The 13683-nt window shown below is 36.8% G+C and overlaps 1 protein-coding gene across 1 annotated transcript in view; it reads right to left on the bottom strand.

Moving 5' to 3' along the window:
- LOC140772736 (protein CIA1) overlaps window positions 1–13402 on the bottom strand; it is a 45847-nt gene extending 32445 nt beyond the window's left edge. Inside the window, exons 1-6 of the mRNA XM_073114947.1 lie at window positions 13007–13402; window positions 10858–11004; window positions 10537–10755; window positions 10365–10429; window positions 3851–3916; window positions 3690–3764 (exon numbers count right to left, since the gene is read on the bottom strand). Coding sequence (XP_072971048.1) covers window positions 3690–3764; window positions 3851–3916; window positions 10365–10429; window positions 10537–10755; window positions 10858–11004; window positions 13007–13198 — 764 coding nt within the window. The 5' untranslated portion in view covers window positions 13199–13402. The remainder of the gene's footprint in view (window positions 1–3689; window positions 3765–3850; window positions 3917–10364; window positions 10430–10536; window positions 10756–10857; window positions 11005–13006) is intronic.
- Between the last annotated feature and the right edge of the window lie 281 nt (window positions 13403–13683).

Here is a 13683-nt window from a genome sequence, read left to right as displayed (position 1 = left end):
ACAACGGCGCCCGTTCTAGCTCTACTAGACTTCACCAAAGAGTTCGTTATGGAATGTGATGCGTCGGGAGTTGGCATAGGAGCTGTACTAATCCAAGGAGGACGTCCCATAGCCTTTCTTAGTAAGGTTTTATCATAAAAATTCCAGCAATTATCGACCTATGAGAGAGCGATGTTGGCAATTCTACATGCGGTGACAAAGTGGAGGCCTTATTTGATTGGTAGACGATTCATTATCCGAACCGATCAAAGAATCCTTCCATACTTTATAGGACAACGTATTCATACTCCGACACAGCAGAGATGGGTCACAAAATTGCTGGAGTATGATTATAAAATTCAATACAAGAAGGAAACGAAAGATAGAGCGGCGAATGCACTATCGCGCCAACCCGATACCGCCGAGCTCGCAGCATATTCTTCTACTTTTCCCTTCCTTGACGAGCTGAGGTATGCATGTACGCCTGACCCAAATATTTTGAGATTGTTACAGGAGGTACTGAATGATTGGGAGCGCCATCCAGAGTTGAAGAATCGATGCGGTTTGCTGCTGGACCGCGGGTGCATTTGGGTGCCCGTAAATGACCTTGCATCCAATGCGTAACCAAAAATTAGCACATCGCTACTTTGGTCCGTTTTGGGTGTTAGAGCGCATCGGTCCGGTTGCATATCATTTGGAGCTGCCTGAGAGGTCGAGAGTACATCCTATCTTCCATATTTCATTGTTGAGGGAGGGGATTGGAGATTATCAGGTTATTGGATCAGTTCTACCAGAGCCATTGGAGGAGACAAAGATCGTAGAACTAGTTCGTGTACTTGCTAGACGCTGGCGTCGTCATGGTACCAGATTAGAGATGGAGGTTCTAGTTGAGTGGCTTGACAATCCATCCGATGAGGCGACATAGGCGTTGGAGACGGACATTTTGGAGCGTTTCTCCGACTTTACACCTTGAAGGCAAGGTAGGAGAAGCGTAGTGCATACACCTTATTAGTTTTTCCTTATTGCATTAGTTATTTATTTTCATTAAAATAAATTTTCTGTAGATCGTGTTCGAACGCGGAAAGGTGTGCGTTCGAACGCCTATGCGAACGCCTACATCAAGTTCGCAAAAACAGAGAACGTGAAATATGCGTCCGAATGCGGTCAGGCGCATTCGAACGCTACCCCCTCCTATGTTCGAACGTCTGCATTAGGTTCGCATCGATAGTGAACGCCTTTTGTGCATTCGAACGCGATCGACGGGAGTCCAATAGAATTAGGGTTAATAATTATTATTTTGGTTTGTTGACTAGCCTCTATAAATGTGTGGATGGCAGCCAAAATCATTATGCTATTGGAATATTAGTTTCTTGCCTCTCTATTTTCTCTCTAGTCTCTCTACCCTAATCTTTCTCTCCTAACTTCTAATCTCCCTCGTCTGTCAAGTCCTCCCTCTTTCTTGGGATCTCGACCACTTATTCTCCTTCGTCTTTATCCCTTAACTATATCAACTATCCACCCTCATCTCCATTATCATCCATAACCCTAACATCCACTCCACCTGTCACCATCACCATCATCCGCACTATATCATATGTTCATCCCAGTTGCAGTTCGAATCTGCGAATGGCATAAATATGAAAATCGTAGATCAGGAAATTACTGATCGATCCAACTTAGTTTCGTAATTTTCTGACTATAAAAAAATATTTGGTAAATATTTTCCCTCGATTGCGCGGACTGCTTCTTGCAATCAATTCAGATCTTGAAAAGATCGTTCCGTAACCTATCATCTCCTTATGTAATTTTTTTTCTAAAATATATCAGTATTTATGTCTTAATAATTCCAATGTCCTGGACTATAAAAAAATTTATATATAATTCTATACTATAATAGTATATTACTATATATTATATATTATATATCATATATAATTATTTTGAATTTTTAAATATTAAAAAATGCTAGACCGCCTTGGCCCCTGCCTTGGTGCTCGCTTTCTACCTAGGTGCTAAGCGATGGGGCGATAGCTCGCAACCTTTGGCTGCCTTTCAATACACTGCTCAAAATTCCTCATTAATTTCAAATGAGAAAACAATGGGCCTCTATATAGACCTTATAATGATAATAAGCAGAAAACACTCTAAACAACTGTAAGACGCAAACACAAACCCTAAACACACATAATAAAAAAAAAGACATAATAGTATGTAACTCAAAACCACATCCCTACTAGAGGGATCATCAGCTATTGGCACCCTCTACTAGTACACACACCAATGTGTCTATCAGTGATGTCCATATCAAACTAGTAATCTCATTAGAGGTTGTTAACATCTTAAAATATTCTATTTCAACTTGTATGTGGAAAGAAGGTATTTAAAACATGAGAATGAGCTAGTAGCTTTTAGTTGTCTTAACAAATTATTAATGTGCAGTTGTAGATTTTGTTATTACCTAAGCTTAAGTTTTTCTGATCCATCAATTATCTAATATAGCAACGTTGTAGATTTAAGCATACACAACATGAAATGCAATTTAATACATACTAGCAATAAGTAGCAAACCAGGACAAGGCAATATTGTTATCCCTTGAGTACTAAGAAATCTCTCCTATCTTTCAAGGGACACTAATGCAAAGACCACAATAATCATATCGTTTGAATTGTATGACTAGTGCTACCAACTCTTTTTCATAAAGAATAAGAGAAATTGAACAATAACTTCAGATCGAGCATATAATTATTGTGGGCATCTAGTAAAACCAACTACTAGAGAGATAGTAAATAGTAAATCAGCAAGGAACATACTGACAGATATCAGATATCATCCATACATGATTCCCTTTGCAATCCCATGATGGATGGGAATCTTGGTAGGCTAAAATTCCAAAATGGATGAGCTAATATTCCAGAGTTAAAAATACACTTGTACTCTGGAAATATACTAATACTCTGATATTCAGAATTAAAATACACTAGCACTATAGTATTCCGGAGTTAAAATAGGACGGTTTTATCAATAGGCTAAAGCTAATCATGGTTATCTGAATTGTCCTAAGCTTGAGACTTTCACTATATCCTAAGAGGCTAAGAGTATAATATTCTATCCTTTTTTTTATTAAATCTATATTAGGCTTTGAATTTTGTTATTCATTTACTTTGCTTGGGTTTTTAATATGTATTTTGTTATCAAAACAGATTTACTTGTTGAACTAGGATATGAGCTCATTATTTTGTTGAGCTAGGACCTTTAGCAGCATCATTTTGGTAGCACACTAGTAGTTGTCTCATTTTGTATCCTGCCCAACCAAGGGTAGCTAGTAAATTCTTGCATCTTTATCTCCAAAGTACTGGTTAGTATTGTAGCAAAACTTGGTGGTGTCTTGTAATGATATTTTCCAAGTTATGTTTTCTACAGAGGTTTACCTAGATGAAACGCTGCATTAGTTTGATATTTCGGTTGCCGTGCTCAGCCTATTAGATCAAAAAAGCAAAGCTTTTGTTTGTTATAGTCTATAGATAGACTATTGTAACAAGTCCTTTGTAGGCCTTGCACTTCATTGAGCATTGTCTCAGTGGGGCAGCGGCAAGTTATACATATATGCTATAGTGATAGTAGGGGCGGGGGGGGGGGGGGGATGACTTCTCAACTACAGGACTAATAAATAACATAGACAACAAATATTTATACAAAAGTTGCATCTTACCATGATCCATAACCTTCACCACTTGATTGAGATTGGTTAATGCCAGTGTCCCATATCTTTGATGTAAGATCATCACTACAAGGAAACTAGATTATTGTATTGATCTTTTCATAGGATTAAACTATCATAAAAGGACTGCCATTTTTATTTATGATATGTACCTGCAGGTGACCATTCTATCCCCATTAGGGTTGAAAGATAATGCCCAAACAGTTGATGAATGACCACTGAGAAGGAAAAAAGATATTAAATTGAAATCACAAACAAATTGTTCCCGGTTGAACAAGAATGATTTCCACTGAATATTTCAAAGGAAAGATGACAAAGTATGTATTATACAACATATAATTGTAAGGACCAGAAGTCAGACATTAAATGTACAGATCATAGATGTCAAGATGCAGCATGATGAAGTATGAATAGAATATAACAAGAGAGATAGTCTGCAACACTAAGCAAAGGGAGGAAAAGGTGGAAAATATCAAAACCAAAGGCACCAGCCACATAAGAATAGATAACATTTTCCAGAGAAGAAACTGGTGTCAATCAGTAAAAACACAGGAAACTAATTCTGTAAGTTCTGATGCTAAATTTAAATACCATATCCCTTTCTTGCAATTGCCAGAAATATACAAATCTTATGAAACAATGGGTATGAAGGTCAAAATAACATTAAAACAAATTGCATCAGATGTATCATTTTTATAGGGAAATTTTCAAATAGCATCCTACATTTTCATCATTTTCCAATTAAAACCCCGTCTTTGAAGAACTTGTAAATAGACCCCTCCTTTTTCCCTATAATTTTCATATTACACCCTAAAATTACTTTGACTACCTTTCACTTAAGTCTATGGTTTATATAACTCTATTGATTAAATTACTAAAATATCCACAAAACTTTCTGACATTGACTAACCATTTTTAAGCCATATACCAACCTAGTTGTAATAACCCAAGTTATAAAAAAAAAAAAAATTAATTTACTGCACTGCATGGCACGACAGCTCTTGCCATGCAATGGCAGCTGTGACGGGCACCACGCGCCCCAAGCGCTGGCCCGGCCAACCTGGCCGAGCCAGCTAGCGCGGTGGGCCCCCGTCGCCGCCGCCGCAGCCGCAGCCTCCCTCCCCACCGTCTCTCTCTCCGTTTTCTTTCTCTCTCTCTCTCTCTCTCTCTCTCTCTTTCTCTTCCAAGCTCTCTCTGACCTTTCTATTTTTCTCTCTCTCTCAAACACTCTCTCTCTACCCACTGCCGCCGCCACCTCCTCTAGCTCCGGTGAGCCTCCCTCCCTCCCTCTCTCTCTCTCTCCCTTTCTCTCTCTACCTCTTTCTCTCTATTTCTCTTTTTCTCCTTGTCGGTTTCCTCTCGGAACCGCCGGAGGATTGAGCCGTCGGCGAGAGGCCGGCCGCTGAGTGGCCACCAGCGGCCGCACCCCTCCCCCATGGCCCAACCCTCTTCTTCCTTTTTCCTTCTTCTTCTTCTTCTTCTTCTTCTCTTTCTTCTTCCTCTCTTCCTCCTTCTTTCTTTCTCTCCTCTGGCTGCACCCTACAAGTGGTGCTGGGCAAGTGGTGCTGGGCTGAGCCCAGCACTATATATATATATATATATATATATATATATATGCACAATTAATTTTGCTTAGTTAATTTAATGTATTTAGGTTATACAAATTAAATATAATTATATCATAGTTAGTATATAATTCTAATCATAGGGTTATGTATGTATATTCTTACGTAATTATTTGCAGTAACTTAATTCTTAATTCTTATTTTCTTAATTATCAAAGAGAATAATAGACAGATAAAATATATTTTTAATACACTATTAAATAATATAATTATGATTAATAAATAACAAAAAAAAATATAGAAATAAAGAGTACATAATTACAATAAGAAACTATTCTTTTGTCGGGTTAATTTTAATTAATAGAAAGACTGACATATCTATTATAAATAATTTCAGATCCTAACCCCCCTGTTCAAGATCCCATGGACATAGCTATCGAGACGTGATCGTTACCATAGCAGTGTGAACGAGTGATGGTTTGGTAATTGCAGTGGGGTGAGTAGTCTTATCCCCTAGATCCCTTCCTCAAATTAGGTTATATGATATATTATGTACATGCATGTTTTGGCCTCCAGCATGATTATGACTTTATCTAGAGATGATTACAGTCGAGCATATTTTATCGTACATATTTTATCTAGAGATGATTACAGTCCAACCCACTAAATTCCTAACGAAACTTACTCAAACACCCAAACCTACATCATGTGTTCACCTCAGCACCCTCACATGCTCACCTAAACCCATCTCACGTGTTCATCCAAACCCTCATCATCTTCTTCCTCCAGTCCCGATACCAAAACTCTCAAACTTTAGCCGTCACCCCTCTAACTCCTCAACGCCATGGTGAGCTTACCCGACAAGCTCTTCACGCCTTCTTCGACACATCTGTAGCCGCCATTTCTGACCACAACTCTGACCGCATCTCATCCTTCTCATTGTCTACGGCAAATCTTGAAAAATAAGATACGATACACCTACGACAAAATAAGATATAATAACACCTACGACACAAATAAGATACGATACACCTACGACACATAGCTCTCCCTCTCTCTCTCTCTCTCTCTCTCTCTCTCTCTCTCTCTCTCTCTATATATATATATATATATATATGTTAGTAAAGTTCTGTACTTGAATTTTCTTAATCAATGAATTATAATTGTGGCATATGATATTTATAGAAGAAGACCTCCAATTTATCCACTAAAAGAGTTGCCATTTATAACAAGGTCCAATATGTTACGTAGTATTTTACTAACTAAGATGTAAGATAAACAAGCATTAATTAAAAGAAAACCATTGTAACAGGATTTCCTAATATAGATCATAAAATAAACGAGCAAACTCAATCTTTTCACAAAGAGAAACCTTCTAGATCTTATAAGAAATGAAATTGATACACCTTGCGAGAGTTTTTTTTAATTGTACTAGTTATTTATTTCAGAAAAAAATAAGGTTTCTATATGTCGCGTTCAAACACGGGAGAGGACGTATTCAAACGCCCTTGCGAACGCTTGCAGGTGTTCACATCGACAGAGAACGCAAATTGTGCGTTCGAACGCACTCGGCCGCATTCGAATGCCCACGTGCGAACGCCTGCATACGTTCACATCGACAGAGAATGCAATTTGTGCGTTCGAACGCGGTCAACCCCATTCGAACACGATCGGCGAGAATCCACTGTTTCTAGGGTTAACAATTATCATTTTTTACTTGTTTGGTTAGCCTCTTAAGGTGTGGATGGCAACCAAAAACATTATGATGCATGAATATTGATTTCTATCTCCTTTCTATTATCTCTACTCTAATCTCCCTTCCCCTTCCTTCAAGCCCTAGCCGTGCGCTATCTCAACGACGGTGTTTTTCTAACCTCCCTCGTCTGTCAAGTCCTCTCTTTTCCTTGGGATCTCGACCATATTTCCCTCTTCATCCTTATCCCCTAAACTCCACAAACCAACCACCTTCATCTCCATTATCATCCCTAACTTTATCATCACCTCCACCCATCACCACCACCATCACCCTGAGTCTTACGTATTTTCATCCCAGTTGCATTCCGAATCTACGAAGGGCATAAATACCAAAAACGTAGATCAGGAAATTACGGATTGACCACCCCTGATTTCGTAAGCAAGGGTTTGGCCACTATTTTTCCTCACTCTCTCAATCTCTCCCACTCTCCTTCACTCTTTCTTAGTCTCTCCCACAGTCTCAATTTCATCCCACCAACGGCCCCACTTGTTAGTCTCTTCGACTCATGTTTGGCATTATAAATTTTTTTCCCACTGTTTTGCATTATAATCTTGAATTAAGATTATTGAATTAGACTATGAATTGCTTAATGCTAATTAAGTAAATAGTTGCTGATTAGAAATGTGAATTATTGTTTAGTGATTTAATTATTTCTTTTATTTACTAATTACGAGCGAATTGCTATTTTTAATTTTCAATTACTAATAGCTAATTTGATATTGTGGCATAATGCATCATTACAAATTATATATATATATATATATATATTATATTAGTATTAAAATTATATACATACTATATATAATTTTTATATAATTTTTTTATATTAAAAATGTTAGACTGCCTTGTCACCCGCTTTCTGCCTTGGCGCTAAGCGGTGGGGTAACCGCCCGCCATCTGTAGCCACCTTTCAAAACATTGAAATTGATTGACTTAAGATGGAATAAACAACTATACGCGTCACTGATAGGAATGCTTTTAGTTTATTAATTTATTTTTATTTAAATATTTTGAAGTTTGAATACTTATAAATTTTAAATTACAAATTTTTGTATGATTTTTTCTTAATCCAAGATTCCAATACTCTGCAAATGTCACTAATGATGTTGAAATCTTACTAGGTAGGAAAGTATTCGGCAAACTAGAGTATGATATTCATAAATAAATCATTTGCAACAGAGAAGTTATGATTCAAATTAAATAATTTTTTTATTATTTGTTTTAAATTTTAATATAATTAATTTCTTATAAAATGTATTCAGTAATATATTTTAGATGGAGAAATATAGATTAAGAGCTAGCTAATTCACCACTGCTAAAGTTAGTGTAGCTATATCTCACAACAGTCTAATTGAATGGTAGTCTATTATGGATAGGAGACACTAAATTTGACACAAATAGCAAAAAAGATCTTTAAGTCTAACTGTCTTCACCACATAGTGTGAAAAAAATTGAACTATATTCTTCTTGATCTACACCAAAACACATAATCGATTAACAATAGAAAGATTAGAGAAATTAATTTTATGCTCTAATATGAGATTGAGGGAGAGAAATTTAAAAAGGAAGATAGAAAATTACCAGCTAATTAATTTAAATCATGTTTTTAATGAAGAATAACCCCTGACTCTATGGATCAGAGAAGTGGAGAATAAATTATTAGATGATAGAAATAACCAATGGTTTAATAGGACATTAAAGGAAGCCACAACTAGGGTAGAGACTGATACGAGTTGTTCGACAGCGAGAGATATAGTATAGCTACCAGTACTAGTGATAATCCTGATAATCCTAATGATACACCTGATGGTGAGATCGTATTTTCTACATTTGCTGAGAAAAATCAAGAATGCATAAGGATTGAAGACAGAGAAATTAAGAATGTACATACATATCAGCAACATTGTTATAAGAATATTGCTCCCTATGACTATGGTTTATCAAATATTTATTGTTTGGAGCTATCACAAGATTCATATGCTGATTATTATCCTTCTCAGTATTCTTGGACACAAGATTCATATACTAATTATTATTTTCCTCAAAAACAACAAGATCCATTTAATATGACTAATATGATGCAATCATTTTTTGGAGCACTAGATCTTAGGCATTATTATTCACTAAGGTTCCAAAAATAGGTATCGAGATCGGAATCGGCCGTTCGGAAAAAATGATACGTATTAGCCATATCGGCCACCTGTATCGGACTATTTTAATTAAATAAAATTCTAAATATTATTGAAAAATGTTGAGAAATTTCTAAAAATTTAGAAAAAATTATAAGAAAATAAAAAATAATAATTACTCACATATAAAGCATAAAAAGTAAAAATCTCTCTTCCTCCCTCTCTTCTTTCCTATCCCTCTAACTGTTAGTCTGAACTATCCCACTCTCCCTCACTCTCTTTCTTTTTATCTTTCCCTCTCTCTCCCTCACTCACACACACTCTCTCTCTCCCTGACTCTCTCTTCCTCTTTCCCTCGGCTGCTGTTAGCAACAGCTGCAACAGGTAATAATTGACAGCTATCAACTGCTGCAACAGACAGTAGTTGACAGCTATCAGCTGCTGCAGCAGGCCTGTTGCAGTTGCTGCAGCAAGGCCGAAACCAACCAAACCGGCTAGTTTCAGCCTCGATCGGGATCGACCAGATCCCAATTCGTTTCAGCTGATCCCACTCGGGATCGACTGAAACGGGGAACTATGTTATTTACAACTTTATAGTGATTATAATGACAACGACCATAGATATTTATGAGTCAGCTCGGTATTAATAGTTTTGACTTTTGAGTAAATTAGTACTTTTTCTTTAATTTTAGGGTTCATATGTGGGCAGTTATTATTTTCTTATTTTTGTCATTTTAAAAATTTTCCTATTTTTTAAATAATATTTTAGAATTTTACGTAATTAAAAAAAGTCTAATCCAATCCAAACGACCGATACAGCCAATCCGACTGATATATATCATTTTTTTTAAAGACTGATTCTGATTCCGATTCCGATTCCGATCCCGATCCCAATTTTTCATTTTTCAAACCTTGCTTTCTTCCCTTTTCTATTCATTTGCACTAAGTGGTAGATGAAATGCTAATGCTATCTTTAGATGAACATCAAACTCCCCAATGGGTACATAAGTTAGAAGCACAGAACAAGAACATATTTTTTCAATCACTAAACCAAAGCAAGAAGTAAATTCAAATTTGAGGAGATTTAACATATTGTAGATAAATATTTCAGTGTTGATGTATTGCACAATAACATCCTGGCTATGTTTTGCCAAACAGAATAAAATAGAACGGAGACTGCAAATAGAGGCAAGAAAGGCATGCAAAACCAGCCTACCTGCTAGCTTCATTTAAGGTCTGCACACAATGCCAATCATCACTATCACCATCCTCTGCCCAGACCTGGCATAACACTATAAACCCTAAGTTGCTAAATTCATAACGAAACAGCTAGCAGTTCACTAATGCTCCATTATTGACACAATGACATTAACAAAGTAATGTTTTACCTTGATGGAGTTGTCATAGCTAACAGAAACCAAAACATCAAGAAATGGATGCCACTGCACCATCTTGACATCTTGTGAGTGACCTTGCAATACTGCAACACATTCGTATTCATTACCAGGCTGCACTTCCCAGATCCAAACAGTCTTATCTCGACCACACGTGGCAAGTAATGACCCAGAAGCACTCCATGAGACACTCTTGACTTCATTTTCATGACCCTATGCATATGACAGATAAAGAAATTAGAAACTTAAACAACAAAGTCACAATGGAATGCATAAAAAGGGTGAAGAAAAAAGAAAAGCTCATTCTAAGCGTACCTCCAGTGTAGCAACACATTCAAATTCACTGCCAACATATTCCCATATCGCAGACGTGGAATCAAAGCTTGCTGTTGCCAATAACTTTCCGCTAGGAGACCAAGCACAAGACCTAACTGTTCGAGTATGAGTATCTTCCAGAACAGCCTACATTAAAAGTATTTATACTACTAGTCAATGCATTCTTGGACACCATTTTCAAATTGCACATAAATAAAGAAGCCATTGGATGACATCTCAAGTGATGTAAAAGTTAATTGCTAGATATGTGAGCTAAACTTTTGCAATTAAAATCATGGCTTGACCAATCATTTGCCACCTGGGAGAAAAATAGGCACTCTGTACTTATAGCCTGAATAACATTAATGTCCACAAGGAGTACTAAAAGATCATAGCACAAAAGAAATCCAAATAAATCAGATAGTGCCTATTATGTTTAAAAGCACAAGTGCAATAGGTTTAAGATCAACATAGAGAGAGAAACAACTGACTAAACTGTATTAATGTGCAGTGGTTTGACAGAGATTGCATATCTTAGGAACAGCTACAATATAGAATATACAAATGAGCAAAATAAGTTGTGGGATGACACCATGTAGAGGCTTAGCTAGCCAAAAGTTCTAGGGGTAGGTGAGAATTACAAGAGTTTTTGCTTACAGCTTAATAATGGTGCCAATGAAAAGTGCACTTTTCATATAACTCGAACATATCATGTACACTTTTCATATAACTCAAACATATCCTGTGCACTTTTCATGTGGTATTTGAGAGAGTTTACTGACACTTGACTGTCAAACAATCAAAGCTATTCATTTTCATTAACACCATTCAAAGGTAGCCATAGATTTTTCAAAACAATATGAGATTCATAAAGCACAACTCAGAGCTGAGAATCTTCCATAAGAATTAATTGATTTTTCTTGATCGAACTTTCAAGCTGACACTAACCATTAGAGATTGGTGCCAATCTTGGCCAAAGCAAAGTTAGATAATCGAGAAACTTGCATGCTAGTTGGAGATGGTAGTATACTTTCTTGATAGGTTTAGCTCATGCAATCAAGGACAAATCGTTCTTAAAGTCCTTAGTCACAAGAGTAGCTTCAAAGAGGGAGAAAGATGGCACTTCTAATTTGGCACTTGGAAGTGATATCTCATGGGCTTCATAAACCAAAGCTGATTTTAGTATTGCAATCTATATATATATACATATATATATATATATATATGCATTTTTTGCAAACAGATGAAACCAAATGGCCCCTTAATGTTGCATTGCTAAGTTTATATGCCGCTGCATAATGCATGTGTCATGAAAGACTTGACTGCTTGCATACCGGAGAATCTACACAAGAAGAACACCTTAAAACTTTCTTTTCAAAGCATTGATACCTGTTAACAATTAGACATGCTTAGATTAGTACCCACTTTAAACAACTTCCAGGTATGCTCTGACAATGATTGGATGTTTTTGATCTTACAACTGTTAAGATATCTAGGATCCACATAATCTAATAGTATAATGATCTGTCCACTTTTGCAGTATATTTAGAAAAAAAAATGAATGGCATTTAATTATGTTAACCAATTCACCTTGCAAGTTAAATGGTCAAAATTTCAGATGAATTAGAAAGAAAGTCAGTTTTGTCTACTTAAGTTGAAAGACTACAGCTTAGTCACTATTGATCTCTAACTGTCATTTTCTGCACCTATCTAGTATACTCTTCTTTAATATATTTTCCAAATTTAAGTACCTTGATTTTGAGCTACTTACACCAACTACAACCCAAGTTGAGATGGAAGTAATCAAATGTGAGATAGTTAATGTCATTATTCCTGAAATTAAAGCTCTGGCTAGCAAAACCGTGACATTGAACGGACCATTTGAATCACAACTGCTAAGGAAGCGTTGGACGTGACAAATGAGATTTTTTGTACTAATTAAATTTGGAAGAGTTAATATGGAAATTGAATTAACCAAGTTCCAAATGCCTCAGTCTCTATAAAGAAATAGTACTACAATTTCAGCCAAAATCCAATAAAATGACTTTTCTCTCAAAATATACTACTATATCACAAAATTCCAGAAATCGGTTTTTGTCCAGATAATAAGGAAATTAACAAGAAGGAAAGCAGGGTCAAAGAACCAAACCGAGCAATCCCAAGCACCAGAGGTGGTCTGCCGCCAGATCCTAACACTCTTGTCTCCGCTGCAGGAGGCGAGCATCGCCGGAGCCCCGCAAACCTCGGGAGCTGGATTCCACGAGAGATTCCAGACCCGGTCCGTGTGGCCTTCCAGCCTCTGCAACTCCCTCAGCTCCACGCTCCCCTCCACGAGCTCCATCTACGAACTCAATCCCAATTCGATCTACGAAAAGAAGACAGTAGCTTCGGATTCTCCTGGGCTTAGGGTTTTCCTATGGGAGTCGGTGTTCTTCCAGGGGAAGGCAGAGAAGTCTCTGACCCGACTGGCACGGTGAGGTCGGAAGGGGAGGAGAAAGGTAAGTTGACCGGGGTAATTGATTGACTCGATTTTGTTCCCAATTGAGCAGGAGGATTACAGATTACTGCAAGCATTGGTAAAAGGAGCGTGGGTCGCACGTGAATCCTAACTGCCCGGTTTTTCAATCTTGATTTTCGTAAGAGTAAACTTAATTAAATAAAATAAATAAATAAAATATTTTGTTACTAAATCTATTTAGGGCATCTCCAACGCTGAGCCAAAAACTGTAGCAAGAGCCCGATGCACTCCAACACACCGGGCTTCATATATATTAAAATAATAATATAATATATATTATTATATTAGCTATATTAAATTACGTAATA

Source organism: Typha angustifolia, chromosome 12, assembly GCF_048772165.1.
Source record: "Typha angustifolia cultivar Huaian chromosome 12, ASM4877216v1, whole genome shotgun sequence".
Classification (NCBI taxonomy): Eukaryota; Viridiplantae; Streptophyta; class Magnoliopsida; order Poales; family Typhaceae; genus Typha; species Typha angustifolia.
This window is presented reverse-complemented; position numbering and strand designations above follow the sequence as displayed.